The 22,890-nt window shown below is 45.0% G+C and overlaps 1 protein-coding gene across 2 annotated transcripts in view; it reads left to right on the top strand.

The window, feature by feature from the left end:
* The window catches only part of LOC143809502 (transmembrane protein 182-like), a 42,040-nt gene extending 21,325 nt beyond the window's left edge, over positions 1–20,715 (top strand). The window contains exons 2-5 of one of the 2 annotated variants that reach the window (XM_077292581.1): positions 4,630–4,750; positions 6,601–6,699; positions 14,925–15,062; positions 19,868–20,715. In XM_077292581.1, the coding sequence (XP_077148696.1) occupies positions 4,630–4,750; positions 6,601–6,699; positions 14,925–15,062; positions 19,868–20,097 (588 nt within the window). In that variant the 3' untranslated portion in view covers positions 20,098–20,715. The remainder of the gene's footprint in view (positions 1–4,629; positions 4,751–6,600; positions 6,700–14,924; positions 15,063–19,867) is intronic. The other variant, XM_077292582.1, reaches the window with a different exon arrangement.
* The last annotated feature ends 2,175 nt before the right edge of the window (positions 20,716–22,890 follow it).

Raw genomic sequence — 22,890 nt, forward strand, 5'->3', positions numbered from 1 at the left:
CAAAACAGGCGCTGAAGTAAACCGGCGTTTCAACTCCTGGAAAGCCTCCACGGCAGCAGGAGCCCAGTTAGCTACATCGGAGCCCTTCTTGGTCATATCCGTCAAAGGTTTCACAATGCTAGAAAAATTAGCGATAAAACGACGGTAGAAGTTAGCGAAACCCAAGAACTTCTGTAGACTCTTAACTGACGAGGGCTGAGTCCAATCAAGAATAGCTCGGACCTTGACTGGGTCCATCTCCACAGCAGAAGGGGAAAAAATGAACCCCAAAAAGGGAACCTTCTGTACACCAAAGAGACACTTTGAGCCCTTGACAAACAAAGAATTTTCACGCAAAATTTTAAAGACCAACCTGACCTGCTCCACATGCGAATCCCAATTATCAGAAAAAACCAAAATATCATCCAGATAAACAATCAAAAATTTATCCAGATACTTCCGGAAAATGTCATGCATAAAGGACTGAAAAACTGAAGGCGCATTGGAGAGCCCAAAAGGCATCACCAAGTACTCAAAATGACCTTCGGGCGTATTGAATGCGGTTTTCCATTCATCACCTTGCTTAATGCGCACAAGGTTGTACGCACCACGAAGATCTATCTTGGTGAACCACTTGGCACCTTTAATCCGGGCAAACAAGTCAGACAACAGCGGTAAAGGATACTGAAATTTGACAGTGATCTTATTTAAAAGCCGATAATCAATACAAGGTCTCAAAGATCCGTCCTTTTTTGCCACAAAAAAGAATCCCGCACCAAGAGGGGAAGAAGACGGACGAATATGTCCTTTCTCTAGAGACTCCTTGATATATGAACGCATAGCGGTATGTTCAGGTACCGACAGATTAAACAGTCTTCCCTTAGGAAATTTACTGCCTGGGATCAAATCTATAGCACAGTCACAGTCCCTATGAGGAGGCAGTGCACTGGACTCAGACTCACTGAAGACATCCTGATAATCAGACAAATACTCCGGAACTTCCGAAGGCGTAGAAGAAGCAATAGACACAGGCAGGGAATCCCCATGAATACCACGACAGCCCCAACTTGAGACTGACATAGCCTTCCAGTCCAGGACTGGATTATGGGTCTGTAACCATGGCAGCCCTAAAACAACCAAATCATGCATTTTATGTAAAACCAGGAAACGTATCACCTCGCGGTGTTCAGGAGTCATGCACATGGTAACCTGTGTCCAATACTGCGGTTTATTTGCTGCCAATGGCGTAGCATCAATACCCCTAAGAGGAATAGGATTTTCTAATGGTTCAAGAGTAAAACCACAGTGCTTAGCAAATGACAGATCCATAAGACTCAGGGCAGCACCTGAATCTACAAACGCCATGACAGGAAAAGACGACAGTGAGCAAATCAAAGTTACAGACAGAATAAATTTAGGTTGCAAATTACCAACGGTGACAGGACTAACAACCTTAGCTATACGTTTAGAGCATGCTGAGATAATATGTGTAGAATCACCACAGTAGTAGCACAAGCCATTCCGGCGTCTATGAATTTTCCGCTCATTTCTAGTCAGGATTCTATCACATTGCATTAAATCAGGTGTCTGTTCAGACAACACCATGAGGGAATTTGCGATTTTTCTATCACATTGCACCGAATTAGGTGTCTGTTCAGACAACACCATGAGGGAATTTGCGGTTTTGCGCTCCCGCAACCGCCGGTCAATTTGAATAGCCAGTGCCATAGTATCATTCAGACCTGTGGGAATGGGAAAACCCACCATAACATTCTTAATGGCTTCAGATAGGCCATTTCTAAAATTAGCGGCCAGTGCACACTCGTTCCAATGTGTCAGCACGGACCATTTCCGAAATTTTTGGCAGTACACTTCAGCCTCGTCCTGCCCCTGAGACATAGCCAGCAAGGCCTTTTCTGCCTGAATCTCAAGATTGGGTTCCTCATAAAGTAAACCGAGCGCCAGAAAAAACGCATTAATATCAGCCAATGCCGGATCTCCTGGCGCCAGCGAAAAAGCCCAATCCTGAGGGTCGCCCCGTAAGAACGAAATAACAATTTTTACTTGCTGAGCAGAGTCTCCAGATGAACAGGGTCTCAGGGACAAAAACAATTTACAATTATTCACAAAATTCCTAAACTTAAACCTGTCTCCGGAAAACAGTTCAGGAATCGGTATTTTAGGTTCTGACCTAGGATTACTGATAACATAGTCTTGTATGCCCTGCACACGAGTAGCCAGCTGGTCCACACTTGTAATCAAGGTCTGGACATTCATGTCTGCAGCAAGCATAGCCACTCTGAGGTAAAGGGGAAGAAGAAAAAAAAAAAAAAAAAAAACTCAGAATCTTCTTTCTTATAATCCCTCTTCTGCAATGCATTAAACATTTAATACTGGCCTGGCAAACTGTTATGACCCCAATGGCGAGGGTCTCAGAGGAACGTGGAAGTCTGCAGAATACAAAAATCCAGCTCATAGGGCAGTGGTAGCTGGGTTGACCATATATCTACTCCTAACGCCAACACTAGAAGTAGCCGGGGATCATTCCTACGTTGATTCTAGATGACACGCTCCAGCCGGAGAATCTAGCTACCCCTAGTAGAGGAAAACAAAAGACCTTTCTTGCCTCCAGAGAAGGGGACCCCAAAGCTGGATAGAAGCCCCCCACAAATAATAACGGTGAGGTAAGAGGAAATGACAAACACAGAAATGAACCAGGTTTAGCACAGAGAGGCCCGCTTACTGATAGCAGAATAAAGAAAGGTAACTTATATGGTCAACAAAAACCCTATCAAAATCCACACTGGAAATTCAAGAACCCCCGAACCGTCTAACGGTCCGGGGGGAGAACACCAGCCCCCTAGAGCTTCCAGCAAAGGTCAGGATATATATTTGGAACAAGCTGGACAAAAATACAAAACCAAAACAAAATAGCAAAAAGCAAAAAGCGGACTTAGCTGATATAACTGGAACCAGGATCAGTAGACAAGAGCACAGCAGACTAGCTCTGATAACTACGTTGCCAGGCATTGAACTGAAGGTCCAGGGAGCTTAAATAGCAACACCCTTAACTAACGACCCAGGTGCGGATAAAAGGAATGACAGAAAAACCAGAGTCAAAAAACTAGTAACCACTAGAGGGAGCAAAAAGTAAATTCACAACAGCCATCCCCGGAGTGGACGGGTCATCATTGATCAAATGGAAGTGGATGTGAAGGCTCTGGGCCCTGAGCGTGTGCAAGCAATAGAAACTATGCTGTGGGAAAATCAGGCCGCATTCGCCCGTCTCGCCGAAGATTTCGGCTGTACTGAAGCCATCACACATGAGATACCGACTGGGGAAGCTCGTCCAATTTGAGAACGATACCGGCAGATCCCGCCCAAGATGTATCAACAGGTGAAAACATTACTGAGGCAGATGCTGGATTCAGGAGTGGTGCAGAGTAGTCAGAGCCCTTGGGCAGCCCAGGTGGTGCTCGTCAAGAAAAAGGATGGGACCATCCGGTTCTGTGTAGATTACAGGAAACTCAATGCCTGCACTGTTCGAGACTCGTATCCGTTGCCCCGCATTGAGGAATCCTTGACAGCGTTGGGGAAAGCCAAGTACTTCTCCACCCTGGACCTAGCAAGCGGATACTGGCAAGTAGCCGTGGCAGAGAAAGACAAAGAGAAAACCGCCTTCATCCTCCCTATGGGGCTGTTTGAGTTTAACCGGATGCCCTTCGGGCTCTCCAATGCTCCAGGCACATTTCAGCGGCTGATGGAAAAGTGTTTGGGAGACTTAGATCAGGGTAGCCTCAAAATGTATCTGGATGACATCATTGTGTTTTCAGCCTCATTCGAAGAACACCTTGCCCGGCTTGGACAGGTACTCGGAAGACTGTGTGCTCATAACCTGAAGGTGAAGCCAAAGAAGTGCCACCTCTTCAAGAGAGAGATCGAGTACCTGGGCCACATAGTGTCACAAGATGGAGTTCTACCCTCGCCAGGAAAAGTGGCTGCTATCCAGAAGTGGCCAGTCCCTCGAACAGTGAGAGAACTCCAGGCCTTCCTGGGACTCGCTGGGTACTACTACGTGTGGCCTGCTTAGTAAATGCCAGGGAGGTTATATGTAGAGTAGCATCATCACTTGTTTATTGTTTACATTTGCTGGTTAGACATATTTTGAGTCTGTAATAGTTTGAGCACCGTGCTATTTTACGGAAAAGATAACGTTTATTACTCTTGTAAATTGTCTGTTGCCATTGTATACCCGTTTGCATCTTCCTCATTCACTTCGTTCCTTGCCTCCCAATAAATCTACCCTTTGTAGTTTGCACCTTATCTTGTGTACAGTAGTCTTCCTGCACCATGGTGGTCCCCCGGCCATCACTTCACTGGAATAGCAGAGCAGAATAGCAGAGCCGAGTGTGCAGACAGCACTGTAGAGCGGCAGAGGGGGATTTGTCATGAGGCATGCGTGATATAGCTGCTGCAGAGCCGAGTAATAGCAGAGCTGGGTTGGTCAAGTGGTTAGCTCCAGGAAGGACATAGTAGCAGAGAGAACTGGCAGCAGGGGAAGAAGGGCACATGGACCGGCGCTGGAGCCAGGACAGATGAGGAACACTGGTGGATGATGGCAGCTGACTCTCTCTCTATCTCTGATTGCAGAACAGCACAGACGTGCCCCCCACCCCGGCCGCACCCCTGTACTTTCACCATGAGGGTTTCTTTTGGAGATGTTGGTTCAATGGGGAAGATTTCCAGGAGACAATCTGGAACTTCTGGTTCAGTGAGTAAAGTTCTGTCATCTGTAATCCAGTCCATTCACAAAAGTTCTTCTCATTGTCATCAGCGCCCCCTCCTGGCACCTGGTAACATGTAATATCCCTGCTCTGGCCTTTATAGAAGCTGGAGGGGTCGGCATCTTATACAGAGGCAGGAGGGGACGATCACATATACCGAGGCCGGAGGATTGGGTCACTATATACAGAGGCTGGAGGGGTGGGTCACTATATACAGAGGCCGGAGGGGTGAGTCACTATATACAGAGGCCAGAGAGGTGGATCACTATATACAGAGGCTGGAGGGGTGGGTCACTATATACAGAGGATGGAGTGGTGGGTCACTATATACAGAGGCTGGAGGGGTGGGTCACTATATACAGAGGCTGGAGGGGTGGATCACTATATACAGAGGCTGGAGGGGTGGGTCACTATATACAGAGGATGGAGTGGTGGGTCACTATATACAGAGGCTGGAGGGGTGGGTCACTATATACAGAGGCCGGCGGGGTGGGTCACCATAAACAGAGGCTGGAGGGGTGGGTCTCTACATACAGAGGCTGTAGGGGTGGGTCACTATATACAGAGGCTGGAGGGGTGGGTCACTATATACAGAGGCTGGAGAGGTGGGTCACTATATACAGAGGTCGGAGGGGTGGGTCACCATAAACAGAGGCTGGATGGGTGGGTCTCTATATACAGATGCTGGAGGGGTGGGTCACTATATACAGAAGCTGGAGGGGTGGGTATCTATTTACAGAGGCTGGAGGGGTGGGTCACTTTATACCAAGGCTGGAGGGTTGGGTCACCATATACAGAGGCTGGAGGGTTGGGTGACTATATACAGAAGCTGGAGGGTGGGTGACTATATACAGAGGCTGGAGGAGTGGGTCACTATATACAGAGACTGGATAGGTGGGTGACTATATACAGAGGCCGGAGAGGTGGGTGACTATATACAGAGGCCAGAGGGGTGGGTGACTATGTACAGAGGATGGAGGAGTGGGTCTCTATATACAGAGGCTGGAGGAGTGAGTCTCTATATACAGAGGCTGGAGGGGTGGGTCACTATATACAGAGGCTGGAGGGGTGGGTGACTATATGCAGAGGCTGGAGGGGTGGGTGACTATGTACAGAGGCTGGAGGGGAGGGTCACCATATACAGAGGCTGGAGGGGTGGGTGACCATATGCAGAGGCTGGAGGGGTGGGTGACTATATACAGAGGCTGGAGGGGTGGGTTACTATATACAGAGGCTGGAGGGGAGGGTCACCATATAGAGGCTGGAAGGGTGGGTCACCATATGCAGAGGCTGGAGGGGTGGGTGACTATATACAGAGGCTGGAGGGGTGGGTGACTATATACCGAGGCCGGAGGGGTGGGTCACCATATACAGAGGCTGGAGGGGTGGGTCACTTTAAACCGAGGCTGGAGGTGTGGGTCACCATATACAGAGGCTGGAGGGTGCTGCCTGGTTTGTATTTGGTTGGCGCGGGGCTTTATTATTAACCCCTGTTGGCCCGGTGACTATACTAATAGCAGAGCTCGCCCACATTTATACATTTTTTTTACACCTTTACTCCACAATAACGTCCTGTCTGCTATGGGACAGATTTATTAGCCAACTGAGCCTGAACTTAGAGCTGTTTGTGCCATGATCATCATTAAATACTTGTGATTTGTTGCTTAGATGGAAATCACATGATTTAAAAAAATTCCAAAAAAACATTCCAATTATTTGCAGTAATGTGGGTAACACGGTGTGCGCCTCCAGGCCTGGGGAGGGGGGTGTGTCTTCTCTGGTTTCCCAGGGCACCAATGTCCCCCCCTAATGCAAATTTTCTAAACTTTCTCTCCAGCCAGTCAAGCGCACCCCAAACACTGCATCCAGGGGTACCTGTTCCCCATGCCGATAGCACCTGGACCCGTCCCTCATCCATCTTATGACCCCACAGCAGGTAAGTAGCAGACAAGCCCAGAACATCACCCACCAAAAAAAGTGATTGTCCCTCTATAGGACCCTCATATAGGAATTTACTGTACAATCCTATTGTAAAATTGATCTCCTCTGCGATCATAGAATCCTAGAATGTTAGAGTTGGAAGGGACCTCCATGGTCCTCGTGTCCACCCCCCTGCTCAATGCAGGATTCACTAAACCATCTCAGCCAGATGTCTGTCCGGCCTCTGTTTGAAGACTTTCATTGAAGGAGAACTCACCACCTCCCGTGGCTGCCTGTTCCACTCATTGATCACCCTCACTGTCAAAAAGTTTTTTCTAATATCTGATCTGTATCTTCTCCCTTTCAGTTTTATTCCATTGCTTCTCGTGTCTCCATTTGCAAATGAGAGTAATGATGATCCCTCTACACGGTGACGGCCCTTCAGATGTTTGTAGACAGTAGTGTTGAGCATTCCGATACCGCAAGTATCAGGTATCGGCCGATACTTGCGGGTATCGGAATTCCGATACCGAGATCCGATACTTTTGTGGTATCGGTATCGAAACAACATTAATGTGTAAAAGAAAGAATTAAAATAAAAAATATTGCTATACTCACCTCTCCGACGCAGCCTGGACCTCACCGAGGGAACCGGCAGCGTTGTTTGCTTAAAATGCGCGCTTTTCCTTCCTCCCGTGACGTCACGGCTTGTGATTGGTCGCGTGCCGCCCATGTGGCCGCGACGCGACCAATCACAGCAAGCCGTGACGTAATTTTCAGGTCCTGAATGCCGAATTCTAGGCATTCAGGATTTTAAAATTACGTTCCGGCATGTGATTGGTCGCGTCGCGGTCACATGGGCGACGCGACCAATCACAAGCCGTGACGTCACGGGAGGAAGGAAAAGCGCGCATTTTAAGCAAACAACGCTGCCGGTTCACTCGGTGAGGTCCAGGCTGCGTCGGAGAGGTGAGTATAGCAATATTTTTTATTTTAATTCTTTCTTTTACACATTAATATGGTTCCCAGGGCCTGAAGGAGAGTTTCCTCTCCTTCAGACCCTGGGAACCATGAGGGATACCTTCCGATACTTGAGTCCCATTGACTTGTATTGGTATCGGGTATCGGTATCGGATTAGATCCGATACTTTGCCGGTATCGGCCGATACTTTCCGATACCGATACTTTCAAGTATCGGACGGTATCGCTCAACACTAGTAGACAGCTATTAAGTCCTCTTAGCCTTCTTTTTTGCAAGCTAAACATTCCCAGACCCTTTAACCGTTCCGTAGGACATACTTTGCAGTCCGCTCACCATCCTGGCAGCTCTTCCCTGAACTTGCTCCAGTTTTTCAATGTCTTTTTAAAAATGTGCCCAGAACTGGACACAGTATTCCAGATGAGGCCGGACCAAGGAGGAGTAGAGGGGGATAATGACTTCACGTAATCTAGACTCTATACTTCTCTTAATACATCGTAGAACTGTGCCTTTTTTGCTGCTGCATCACACTGGTGACTCATGTGCAGTCTGTGATCTATTAGTATACCCAAGTCTTTTCACACGTGCTGTTGCTTAGTTCTATTCATCCCATTCTTTAGGTGTAATTTTTGTTTTTCTTGCCCAGATGTAGAATTTTGCATTTCTCCCTGTTAAATACCATTCTATTAGTTGCTGCCCATTGTTAAAGCTTTTCTAGATCCTTCTGCATCATTTCTCTATCTTCTCTAGTGTTAGCTATCCCTCCAAGCTTTGCATCGTCTGTAAGTTTGATCAGTTTACCTTCAGTTTCCTTATCTAGATCATTTATAGAAATGTTGAACACAGGGGCCAGGACATAGCCTTGTGGCGCCCACTTGAAGCACTCTTTCAATTGGATGTGCAACCATTTATTACCACTCTTTGAGCACGATCTCTGAGCCAGTTAGGAATCCACCTAACCGTAGCCTTGTCAATCCCATACTTTGTCATTTTTTCAATAAGGATCATATAAAATACTTTATCAAATGCTTTGCTGAAGTCGAGATATACTATATCTACAGGATTTCCTTGATCCACCCAGTCAGTGATTCCATCATAAAAGGACATCAGATGAGTCTGGCATGACTTGTTTCCTACAAACCCATGCTGGCTCTGGTTAATTACTGTATTCTTATCCAAGTACTTACATACATGCTGTTTAATAATTTGTTCACAGATCTTTCCTGGTATAGAAGTCAGGCTCACTGGCCTGTAATTTCCTGGCTCTGTCTTCTTTCGTTTTTTGAAGGTAGGGAAAATATTTGATCTTCTCCAATCTGCTGGGACTTCTCCTGTTGGACAAGATGTTTCAAAGATTCTGGCTAGTGGTTCTGCAATTTTCTCTGCTAGCTCTTTCAGTACCGTAGGATGTAATGCATCTGGATCAGGAGATTTACATTCATGTAAATTAGCTCAATGTTCTCTCACCATCTCTCTGTTTATGGATAGAGTGGATTCTTTTATTCCTTCGATGGCACCGTGAAGATCAGTTGATGTTACATTTGCTTTCTTAGAGAACATGGATGCAAAATAAGAATTTAAAAGTTCGGCTTCTCAGCATCATTTTTGACCACTTCACCCTTTTCTTCCTGTAAAAATACTATAACATCTTTGACTTTTCTTTTGCTTTTGACATACCACCAAAATCCTTTTTGCTGCTTCTGTTCTCCCTTGCAAGCCTCACTTCATTACTGGCTTTAGCTCTTCTAACTCGTGCCCTGCATTCCCTGCAGACAACATTATATTCTTCTTTAGATATGCCTTCTCTTTCCATTTAATACACATTTCTTTTTTTCCTTTTAATAAGTGATTAAGTTCTGTGTTCATTCATCCTGGTCTCTTTAAATGCATCCAATTCTTCCTTCTTTTTGGGATTGTTACTGATTGTGCGGTGAGAATTTCATTTAGTAAAATCTCTCATCCTTTTTGGACATTTCTGACCTTTAGAACATCCGGCCATTGGACCTTTCCTACCCTCTTTCTGAGTCCATTAAAATCTGCCTTTCTGAAGTCCAACTTTAAAATCTGAGTCCGCGATGTCTTCCTCCTCTTGTAATCCAAAATTCGAGGATCGCATGATCACTGCCTCCTAAATTCCCGGACACCTTTACTTCCCCAACCATGTCCTCCTTGTTGGTTCGAATTAGGTCCAAGATTGCAGATCCTCTTGTTCTCTCTTTCACCTTTTGAAAGATAAAATTATCAGCAAGAGAAGATAAGAATTTTCTGGACCCATTACTTTTGCCTGAGATTCCCAACAAATATATGGATAGTTAAAATCTCCCATGATCACTTTGTCCTAGTTTTTTGAGAACAGAGACATCTGATGTAAAAAGAGTCTATCCATCTCCTCAGTCTGTCTAGGTTGCCTATAGCAAACACCTACAATAGTGTCCTTTCTTTTCTTCTCTCCTTGTATTCTTACCCAAACAGTTTCTGCAGAGCTACCAGTTTCTGAAGCTTGGATCTCTATGGAGATATAAGTTTTCCTAAAATGCAATACAACACCTCCTCCCTTCTTGTTAATCCTGTTTCTAATAAGTTACAGCCTTCAAGGTTTGTATTCCAATCATGTGTGTCATCCCACCAAGTTTCAGTGATGCCTATGACATTATATGTCTCTTCATGTGCTAACATTTCCAATTTCCCTTGTTTGTTTCCTAATCTCTGTGCCAGAGGCATAGCTAGAGTTTTGGTTCAAGGCGGCCAAACCTTCTGAGTGGCTCCTAACTAGGTAACACTGATTACAACTATGGTGGCACACCCTAATAGTGACTGTAGCAAAACCTCAGCAGATGACGTCACTGTTACTGAAAATAATCTCCAACATTGATGTTTCTGCCATATGGTGCCATACAGTGGTAGATATCAGTCCTGCAGAACATATAGGTGATTACAGCACAGTTATATGTAGTAACTTACAGATGACGTTCTTTATGATGGACTCATTGACCTTTCCCGTCTTTTCCATCTGGCCCAAACTGACACGACAAATTCTTCAGCCAGGACTTGGCACATGTGACTTATCAAATTTCCTGCACTGTCCCCATCTATTCCCAACCTGCATAACCTCCTCATCCTGCTGATACCCCAATGTTGAGCCGCTGCTGCTGTATGTGCCCCCTATTACTGCACCTACTTTGCAAGTGCCCTAGAAAACAGTGCCCACATTTTGCCCCCTAAAAAGTAATAATGGCCTGTGTGCCCCTTTGACAGTCACAATAACCTTTGTTTCCCTATAATAAGAAGTGCCCACTTTACATTTAATAATGTCCTGAGTCTCGCCTATACACAGTATAATGCCCTCTCCTTTGTGGGAGTACTATACAGTATACTGACCCCATAGTAGCCACAAACTGTTAGATGCCCCCAACACTGTATAATGGCTCCCAAACTGACCAAAGGCCCCACATTAGCTCCCACACTGTATGATGGCCCCTCACTGTAATCACCTCTCTGTATGATGGCCCCATAAAATGCCTCCATATAATATGATGCATTCCCTATAGTCATTCATATAGTATAATGCACTCCACATAGGCCTCTATAGTGTAATGCACTCCCCATAGGCCTATATAAAGTATAATTCACCCCCACAGTCCTCCATATAGTATAATGCACTCCTCTTAGGCCTCTATAGTATAATGCACTCCCAAAAACTCTATATAGTATAATGCACTCTTCATAGGCCTATATAAAGTATAATTCACTCCCCACAGTCCTCCATATAGTATAATGCATTCCTCATAAGACTCTATAGTATAATGCATTCCCCAAAAGCCTCCATATATCATAATGCACTCTTCATAGGCCTATATAAAGTATAATTCACCCCCAAAGTCCTCCATATAGTATAATGCACTCCTCATAAGCCTCTCTAGTATAATGCTCTCCCCAAAGGCTTCCATATAGTATAATGCAGTCTTCATATGCCTTTATAAAGTAAAATTCACTCCCCACAGTCCTCCATATAGTATAATGCATTCTCCATAGTCCTCCATATAGTAAAATGCACTCCCCATAAAAAAATGAATGTACATTACTCACCTCTACTTCTCTTTCCTTCATTGCTCAGAGCGCCCGTACGTCTCAGTACAGCGGGCTCCATTTAGTGACGTCTTCGCGCCTGCTGTCAGCGTCTGCATCAGTGACGTCAGACGGTGAATGATGGGAGAGGGAGCTTGTTGCTCCCTTTCTCATCATTGCTTTCAACTGTATCGGCATCCATTTGATTCAGTTGAACTTGCGATAACGGGTGCGGGGACAGATGCTAGCACCAGCCCCCCTCAATCATGGGCCCCATAGTGGCCAGGTGACAGCTTCCCTGCTCTTCAGCAGAGTGTAACAGTAGCGTAGCTCCAGGTGGGACCCTCAGAGAGCGGGGCCCCCTCTTGTAGCTACGCTGCTGCTCTGTGCATTTGTAGACACATTTTAGTTTGTGGTCGGTTTCTCTTGCTCCTCTATTTTCATTCAGAGTTTGTTGTTTTGTTCTTTATTTCCACTTCTAATATCAGGTTCTCGAGAATTCATAAGCTGCATATTTCTTCCCGGCGGTATTTTTCCAATCCCATATTGCTGTAGTTTATAGCTCTGCTGATGAGTGTAGCGAGGTGTCTACGAATATGTGTTTTCTTGTTATCGTAAGATCAACCCATCTCTAGCAAGGAATCTATTGTACAGGTAATTCACTCCATGGTCAAGAAACTCAAAACGTTACTCTCGCCACCATCGACATAGCCAGTTGTTCACCTGTAGAATCCTGTTCAGTCTCCTTGGTCCATGTCCGTACACCGGGAGGATGGATGAGAAGACGACCTGTGCTCCCAGCTCCTTCACTTTCCGGCTTAGATCTTCATAGTCTCTCATTCTCACACATAGGTGATCGCCTGTGGGCTTCTCTCCGGGACGGGGGGGGGGGGGTTTCCTTCATCCTAATCTCCTGCCCCCCTGAATGTCTTCCCAGCAGCACCCTCCTCCCTATATCTGCTGCATTACTGACTCCCGCTGACCCCTCATCTTCTCCCAGCGCATACATGAATTTTCTTCATCTCCTAATGAGACAATTATGTGCAGAACATGGCAGTAATTATTTAAGCGCTGGTGTTGGAGATACCCCTGTAATTGCCGGGGTCGTGCTGCTCAGGTCATTACCTCTGGGGGTAGGGTGCTCCGTCTGCTGCATCCTGATTGGTTGAATCAGCTATCAATTTCTTTCATATGTTTCCAGTAGGGGGCGCTCAACATCTCAGAACATACTGAGAAAAATAAAAATATTTTTTTCCTCAAAAGGCAATATTTCCAGGACCAACCCCGGTACAGTCCAGTGCCTGAGGGTCATAGTTACACCCAGTGCAGGCACCCACAAAACTCTGGATCACATGATACAAGTTGGGAGACCCTCTACCTGACACCCAATACACTGAATCACAAAGAGAAGGGGCTGACAGCAGGACAGGTGGATGCAATCTATTGTCCCCTGTTATCAGCCACATCACACTAAGCAGAGGATGGCTGTAGGACAAGTAAGAGGATGCATTGCTCTCTGTTATCAGCTTTTCCAGGCTGGGCAGAGGATGGCTCTAGCGCAGGCGACAGCAGAGTAACCGGAAGCTCGTGGGCCCCAATGTAACATCGCCAAAAAAAGCCCCCAACTATCATGAATCTTTAATAGTACTGGTTCTTAGTATGAACCAAAGAGACCTTGTGGGCCCCTACGCTCCAGGGCCCGGGCTGCACCCACTATAGTTACACCCTTGGCCATACACAGCAGATAGTTGTCAGCAGAACACTCAATCACCTGTGTAATATGTGCAGGATGTGTAGTGTTTATAGTCCACAGTGTGGAGTATGTGTAATGTGTGCAGAATCTGCAGTGTCTGATGTGGAGTGCGTGTAAAATGTGTATTGTGTGCAGTGTGGGTAGTATGTGAAGTATGTGTAATGTGTGCAGAATCTGCAGTGTGTGATATGTGTATTGTGTGCAGTGTATGGAGTGTGTGTGCACTGCGTATGGTATTTATAGTGTGTGTTGTACGCGCAGAGTGTGTAGTAATCGTAGTATATACAATGTGTAGTTTCTATGCTATGTCTAGTGTATAAATGTTTAGTGTGTATTATGTGTAGTGTGTATACTATGTGTATAGTTTGTGTAATATGTGTATACCATTGTGTACTAGTGTGTACTATGTTTAGTGTTTGTGTACTGTGTGTAGTGTGTGCACAATGTGTAGCTTATTCTATTTATACTATGTGTACTTTGTGCACTATGTGTAGTGTGTACCATATACTGTATACTAAGTGCACAAAGTGCACACATACTGCACATAGTATATATAGTACACTATATCCATAGTGCACACATAGTACACAAACTACACATATTATAAATAGTACAAGCTACACATAGTGCACACACTACACACATACTGCACAATGTGTGACATGTACTATATATACTATGAGTTGTGTATATACTATGTGTGTGGTATGTGTGCACTATGTGTAGTGTGTGCTATATTTATTGTGTGTGTAATTTATGTAGTGTGTATAATATGAGTGTAATGTGTGTATTGTGTAGTTTGTGCACTATGTATAGTTTGTACCATATATTGTGTGTAGTATGTGTATACTATGAGTGTAATGAGTGTATTATGTGTATTGTGTGCACTATGTATAGTTTGTACCATATATTGTGTGTAGTATGTGTATACTATGAGTGTAGTGTGTGCACTATGTATAGTTTGTACCATATATTGTGTGTAGTATGTGTATACTGAGTGTAGTGTGTGCACTATGTATAGTTTGTACCATAGTGTGTAGTATGTGTATACTATGAGTGTAGTGTGTGCACTATGTATAGTTTGTACCATATATTGTGTGTAGTATGTGTATACTATGAGTGTAATGAGTGTATTATGTGTATTGTGTGCACTATGTATAGTTTGTACCATATATTGTGTGTAGTATGTGTATACTATGAGTGTAGTGTGTGTACTATGTATAGTTTGTACCATATATTGTGTGTAGTATGTGTATACTGAGTGTAGTGTGTGCACTATGTATAGTTTGTACCATAGTGTGTAGTATGTGTATACTATGAGTGTAGTGTGTGCACTATGTATAGTTTGCACCATATATATTGTGTGTAGTGTGTATAATGTGTATTATGTGTAGCTGACGCTCACAGGTAGACCAGGGATTAATCTGTGCGGTTTTCATTGCAGTGTACAGAGGCTTCTGGACGGCGTTCATCATCCTCGCAGTGGCCGCCAGTGTGGTTGGGGGGCTTCTGCTGGTCTGTGCAGTTCCCTTTGCTGCGGCTGGGCTCTATAGGGTGGGAGGCGGATTCCTCATCACTGCAGGTAAGATGCCAAGTCAGGTAATTAGAGGCGATGATTCCACGATTGCCAAACCTCATGTCTGAAGGGAAAGAACAATCCAAGTGCAAAACCGAGAAATCAGCACAGGAAGAAATGCCCCAAACCAGCCGCCGCCGCACTGTCCCTGCCGCCATGTGCGCATGAGAGTAAAGGACCTTCATGTTCAGAGTGGGATTGAGCTACAGGAATCCATCTAATCCCAACAGTCTGCTACTCCGGCACCTAGAGAGATAGACCCCCGCACTGCACACACAACCCGGCCGTGAAATATCAGGGTCAATTAGATTAATCTCTGTAGAAATAAAAAGTTCTACAACTTCTACTAGAATTTTTGTTTCTATTCCTCCCCATTTTCAAGATCTCACCTTGCTGTCAGTGAATGAAGACTCTTGCTTCCTTCAGAGGCAGTAATCCTGCCCTTAGCTGTCCTGGCTGAGAAGTGGACACAATGTATCAGTGTTGTGCTCTGTCCTGCCCAGACTGATACATTGTAGCAGAGGTTTCTGCAGCTGCTATAAGGTATATGTGTGTAGGTTTGATTGGTGCGAAAGGGGGGTGATTTTGATATTTTGTTTCTTTTTTTAAATATTTTTAATAACTTTTTTTTTTTATCTTTGCATGCTTCAATAGTGTCCATGGGAGACTAGAAGCTGCAGTTGTCCAATCGGCTCTGCTACATAGAGGCGATGATCAGATCGCCTGTGTGTAGCAGAAATGCTCACATGGTATGAGCGGACGGCGCTCATAGCAATCTGGCAATGACAACCATAGAGGTCTGCTGGAAACCTCTGGTTGTCATGCCGACCTATCGGTGACCCGCGATCATGTGATGGGGTCACTGATGGGCGGGATTAGCGACGCGCTTCCAGTAAGCGCAAGTTAAATGCCGCTGTCAGAGATTTAACTAAATTATAACACCTGTTGTCCCCTTCCCAGGTCCAATGCTGACACCTAGTGATGCCCCATGATACTGGCGACATGCTCAATCACTGGTCACACATTGCACAGTCTTTTATTACTGGATGAAATATGAGATGTCATTATGTGACTTCAGGTTGGAACGTTACCGAATAGCAGTGAACACCCCAATATATAGTAACCCCCCCCCCCCAGTGAACAGAATTCGTTATCCTCTGTACATCCCCCGGAGCAGACGTCCCTTTAATAGAATGAGCCCAGAGGGAAATGAGAAGCTTCTATTAGTCCTTGTCCGAAGTGATGAACAATCTCCGGGTATTGGAAAACCATCAGATGAGCAGCGTCCTAATGAATTAGCGGTCCCTTATCGCAGGAGGGGACGGTTTAATTTGGCAGCGTCCCGCTGGACGGAGGCCAGACGACATCACTTTACTGATTTTCCGCTCTGTAGATAAAACGTTTACAGAGGACGAATTCTGGCTACAAGCTCTGAGTGTACCGTAGCCGAGATGTAGGGGGCACAAACTTTATGTAGCCTCTCTGCTGACCTGACAACTGACAACAATGTAAATCATTAACCAAGGCATTACTGATCCGGGGTTACATTTAGCTTTATACTCATGAGCTGTATTCACAATTCTTCTGTTTCTTCATGTCTTTTCGTATCCTCCAGTTACATCCAGAGCTGCGTTCACCGGTCACTTACCATAAATGTAAACTATTGTTCCTTATGTGAACGTCGCTCTTCTCTTGAATCTGGGGTTGTGTTGTGGAAACGCAACTCCATTGCCTTCAATTGTCAGGACAATACGCAATTGACCAACAGTTGATGGACGAGGCGACAGCTGCTTTCACTACTAAGTTGGTTATTAGGAAACTCAGTGACCGTATTGTAAATACATCTCTGATTCCAGCACATGAAATATATATATGCTCCTGTACAGTCACTGCCAACTCCACAATGACCCAAGGAAAACTACTAGCTGCCACCACCAATCGTTTATACAGCCCGATTGTATGGCATCAGGGTTGCGGTATACAGAGCAAGAGGAACAGACCTTCTATATTTTTAATCCAGAAAGATAGGCAGTTTTTATAAAAAAAAATACAAGATGATAAAAATTTGGAACAAACAATACAATATAAACAATATTAAATAAAAAGGAATAACAAAAGAAAATGACTAAACCTGGTCACTGAAATGGCTCAGATTTATGGAGGGAAGAACTCCAGTGAACCGTGGATCAGTCCTACACAGCAATGTATCTCCCAGGCATTGAACAAGGATCATAATTGGCTTTAGCTTTTTATCCCCTCTGGTGACTCAAAACAGGGCTGGTCTTCAAAGAACTATAGGATGTGTCTTAGTCTTAAAAAATTTTGATATTCCCAACTTTTACAATATCTTCATCTCTAAAGGTCCCTAGCGGGAGATATCATAGATAGGAGACATCGCATAGACATTGTCATCTATCTGGCTAATATTCCTTTGGCGGAACCCCAGCCATTGCCCAGAAACACGAAGCCATGCGTTGCGTTCACTATTTCATCAAGTTTCTGAAAATATGACTTTCCAATCTATTATATCAACGCAGTTCATAAAACTTCACTTCATAATTTCTATAAGGTGGACAAGGAATTTTATGTTTTATTTTTAGCTGGGGCCCTTATCTCTACCAGTCATAAATCTGCCCTTCTCTGCATTCTTGTGTGTCAAGCTAAAGGTACCGTCACACTAAACGATATCGCTAGCGATCCGTGACGTTGCAGCGTCCTGGATAGCGATATCGTTGTGTTTGACACGCAGCAGCGATCAGGATCCTGCTGTGATATCGCTGGTCGTTGATTAAAGTTCAGAACTTTATTTGGTCGTCAGATCGTCGTGTATCGTTGTGTTTGACAGCAAAAGCAACGATACCAGCGATGTTTTACAATGGTAACCAGGGTAAATATCGTGTTACTAAGCGCAGTGTAAAATGTAAAAAAACAAACAGTACATACTCACCTTCGCGTCCCCCGCCGTCCGCTTCCTGCACTGACTGAGCGCCGGCCGTAAAGTGAAAGCACAGCACAGCGGTGACGTCACCGCTCTGCTGTTAGGGCCGGCACTCACAGTCAGTGCAGGAAGCAGACGCCGGGGGACGCGAAGGTGAGTATGTACTGTTTGTTTTTTTACATTTTACACTGGTAACCAGGGTAAACATCGGGTTACTAAGCGTGGCCCTGCGCTTAGCAATCCGATGTTTACCCTGGTTACCCAGGGACCTCGGCATCGTTGGTCGCTGGAGAGCGGTCTGTGTGACAGCTCTCCAGCGACCAAACAGCGACGCTGCAGCAATCGGCATCGTTGTCTGTATCGCTGCAGCGTCGCTTAGTGTGACGGTACCTTAAGATTGGCCTCACATCTGCTAGCCATTAGGATTTTCCTTAATTACCCTTTTGGATAGAAGGGGCTCAGCTGCATAGGGGTCACTGTTTCAAAGGTTGTTTCAATTTGTTTTTCTCTCCCTAGCTATGACTAGGGTTGAGCGACCTTTAGTTTTTTAGGGTCGAGTCGGGTTTTGTGAAACCCGACTGTCTTAAAAGTCGAGTCGAGTGAAATCGGCCGACCACTGTGAAAAGTCGGGTTTCGGCCGAAACACGAAACCCAATGAAGGAAATTAATTTTTTTTTTTCTCTCTCTCTCTCTCTCTCTCTCTCTCTCTCTCCCCTCCGTCCCAGCACAGAAAATTTCGTATTGCACATTCCAAATCCCTACTGTGCACAAGCGATAACATGACGAAAGGCATTCACTCCCCTAAGACCTATGTCATCACTCTGCCCACGCTCATTCATTGGCTGAAAAAATGGCGCTAAACGCGTCATACGAAACGCGACTTTGGCGCCAAGATCGCGTACCGCATGGCCGACCCCGCACAGGGATCGGGTCGGGTTTCATGAGACGCCGACTTTGTCAAAAGTCGGCGACTTATGAAAATGAACGACCCGTTTCGCTCAACCCTAGGCTATGACTAGTTTCCTCTCTTCCTCATATGTTCAATTTCAGGTCTTACTTCAAATAGAGTTTGAAGTATCAGCTCTTTCTCCCTTCTGGAGATGTCTTATGGATTTTAATTTTTCTATGACAGGTTGTGTTCCATTTTTTGTTTGTTTCATTTGTTCCTGCTCACCTCCACCATATTGACCCTACTTCCCTGTAAGTAAGTTGCAGTCAAGGGGGTGCGGTCCTAAACGCTTTTCTATTGGCATCTTCTTAATGATCACACCCCCATGGCTTCAAAGACCACATTTATATACAGCGAGGAAGAGGCCGTATCTCAAGAACAGAGAGACACAGAATCAAAAGAAAAACAATGCCGGATTCAGGAGAACTGTGACATTTAGACCAGGGAAACATTTCTGTCCTGTGTAAGGACCTTTAAAGCCCAAGACTGCACTACACTGTTGGTAAAGTATTCATACTACATTCAATTCACTCTAAATTAGTGAAACGCAGAATTATCAATGAAGCTCTGAAGGTGAATGGAGTATAAGACATAATGTGTCTGAATATGACTAAAGAATACAACTGAGGGAACAGCAGAACTTCAGGGGTTATCCCCTTGTCTGGATGTGACAGTTCAGTTTGGGAAGGGGTAGGCTTGAGGTGTTGTAACATTGTAAGAATCAAGAGTGCAGCTCTGGAGGTGAATGGAGTATAAGACATGACACCAGGCAGCAGCAGTACAAGTGATTATTATACAGTATATAAAGTGCCTGGGCAGATGATGACTACTCTCTGATCCCTACAACTCCTGCGGTGCACTACAAGGATGATAACTGCACAGATCTGTATTGGGGTCATTGATGCTCCTGTCTTCTCCTTTCAGGGGTGCTGCTCGTCCTCCTCATTGCCCTCTTCGCCCTGTGGAAGGAGTTTGCTGCTGACCTGGAGAAATACATCTTATTGGAGAGAAGCCAGAGCTGCCCGCCGGATGCCCACCTTCACGTCTACTATGGGTGGTCCTTCATGTTTGTTGTGGCTGGGGCCCCCCTGGTGCTCCTCTCCGGGATCCTGTTCCATTGTATCAGCCGCAGTCTCCATGTAGAAGAGAAGTAGATTGAGGGGAGAATCTATAGAGATGGACATATAGCCGCAGACCCTCATCTTGTGGTCTTCGCTGCCTGCAATAATAAGGGACCCTCCTCCCCCGCTGGGGGCGCACATGCTCCATTGTGATATATTCCTGCGTGTGACATCTGCTGCTCAACTTTCCTGAAAATGCTTCCAATAAAAAGTTGTAAAATCAGATCTGACCTGAGAACGATAAAAAGTACATCGGGTGCCATGATAGTTAGCGGGGGTCCTTGCATGAAGGAAGAGGGTCCAGAGCAAAAAATGGAACATGGGGTGCAATTCCTTATTGCATTTGTGCCTTATTCCTTATTTAAAGTTTGTTTGATATGTGACCACCTGTGTTTGTTTTTAAAGTCACCATTTTGGGCACCATTTGGGGTTTCCAGATCTTTCAGGCAACTATTAACAATTGCAACTTTTTAAAAGTTCATGTAATTTTTGCTATTAAAAAAGGCACAAAAAAGATGGTAAAAGAAAAAAAGATTACCGTCTGTGCAAAATGACTCAAACCACAAATATCAAACTAGGGACTAAGGAACCCACAAATGATATATATGTTACAGCCTTGATTTCTCATCTGCGCTTTCTTCTAGGTCACTTTTCTTTCTTTTGTTTGTGTGCCTTGTAGTATTCGTTGACATTTTTACACCATATTCTTCTTATGGCGCGCAGGTTCATGAATTTTGTATAAAAATCAGAATTTTTTTTTTTTTACTTTGTCTTTTACCTGTGTACAACAAAATAGTCGCACAGTCCTTTTAAATGTGGCGCGCATTTGTGCAAAAATGTCTGGTTTTGCGACTTTTTAAAAAGTTGCAAATAATCGAAAAAAACGGTCAAGTAGAAAACAAAGTTCAGAACTAGCGGAACTTAAAAGAAGAATTTGGCACAAAATAAAAAACGGCCTCAAAGCAGGAAGAACGGGACAACAAAATAGGTTCAAATGCACTAATGACTCGGGCCCTGTAGGTTGTGTCAGTCCTCATTGTGGTCGTGGAATTCTATTACTGAATCAGGTGGATCAGGATGAACAGAGTTGTACGTTCTCACCTATGGCGGCCATTACTGATGAGGCCTCGGGGAGAGGGATCTGTGGGGTTAAATCTGCTTCCTCATTTTCCCGCACATTGTTATTACAGGGACGGATTCTGCACAAATGGAGCGATTGTCACTAAAGAAGAAGAACTTCCCCTCGATGTCACATCGCAGATCAGATCTATCACCCGGTAATTGCTAATTAAAGCCGTTAATTCAGCAATCAGACGCGTCTATAATGATCCGTGTCACCGCGAGCAGCCGCCGATCATCTGCTGAGAAATATTGTGACTGACGAGATCTCCAGAAATACATCACGAGGCGGGAAGGAACAGGGTCTCCTGCCCTGAACACAAGGGGCTCATGGCACTGATCTGACCATAGGCCCAGAGCCGGAGGCTGCACCACTGACATGTCATGTATCTAAGCTGTATCTAATCCTCTCCTGTGTGATACTGACTGCTGAGCTGTGTTTCTAATCCTCTCCTGTGTGATACTGTCTGCTGAGCCGTGTATCTAATCCTATCCTGTGATACTGGCTGCTGAGCTGTGTATCTAATCCTCTCCTGTGTGATACTGACTGCTGAGCTGTGTATCTAATCGTCTCCTGTGTGATACTGACTGCTGAGCTGTGTATCTAATCGTCTCCTGTGTGATACTGACTGCTGAGCCGTGTATCTAATCCTCTCCTGTGTGATACTGACTGCTGAGCCGTGTTTCTAATCCTCTCCTGTGTGATACTGTCTGCTGAGATGTGTATCTAATCCTCTCCTGTGTGATACTGACTGCTGAGTTGTGCATCTAATCCTCTCCTGTGTGATACTGACTGCTGAGCCGTGTATCTAATCGTCTCCTGTGTGATACTGACTGCTGAGCCGTGTATCTAATCCTCTCCTGTGTGATACTGACTGCTGAGTTGTGCATCTAATCCTCTCCTGTGTGATACTGACTGCTGAGCCGTGTATCTAATCGTCTCCTGTGTGATACTGACTGCTGAGCCGTGTATCTAATCCTCTCCTGTGTGATACTGTCTGCTGAGATGTGTATCTAATCCTCTCCTGTGTGATACTGTCTGCTGAGCCGTGTATCTAATCCTATCCTGTGTGATACTGGCTGCTGAACTGTGTATCTAATCCTCTCCTGTGTGATACTGACTGCTGAGTTGTGCATCTAATCCTCTCCTGTGTGATACTGACTGCTGAGCTGTGTATCTAATCCTCTCCTGTGTGATACTGACTGCTGAGCCATGTATCTAATCGTCTCCTGTGTGATACTGACTGCTGAGCCGTGTATCTAATCCTCTCCTGTGAGATACTGTCTGCTGAGCTGTGTATCTAATCCTCTCCTGTGTGATACTGACTGCTGAGATTTGTATCTAATCCATTCCTGTGATACTGTCTGCCGAGCCGTGTATCTAATCCTGTCCTGTGTGATACTGACTGCTGAGCCGTGTATCTAATCGTCTCCTGTGTGATACTGACTGCTGAGCCGTGTATCTAATCCTATCCTGTGTGATACTGTCTGCTGAGCCGTGTATCTAATCCTCTCCTGTGTGATACTGACTGCTGAGATTTGTATCTAATCCAATCCTGTGTGATACTGACTGCTGAGCCATGTATCTAATCGTCTCCTGTGTGATACTGACTGCTGAGCCGTGTATCTAATCCTCTCCTGTGAGATACTGTCTGCTGAGCTGTGTATCTAATCCTCTCCTGTGTGATACTGACTGCTGAGATTTGT

This window comes from Ranitomeya variabilis, chromosome 2, assembly GCF_051348905.1.
Source record: "Ranitomeya variabilis isolate aRanVar5 chromosome 2, aRanVar5.hap1, whole genome shotgun sequence".
Taxonomy (NCBI): domain Eukaryota; kingdom Metazoa; phylum Chordata; class Amphibia; order Anura; family Dendrobatidae; genus Ranitomeya; species Ranitomeya variabilis.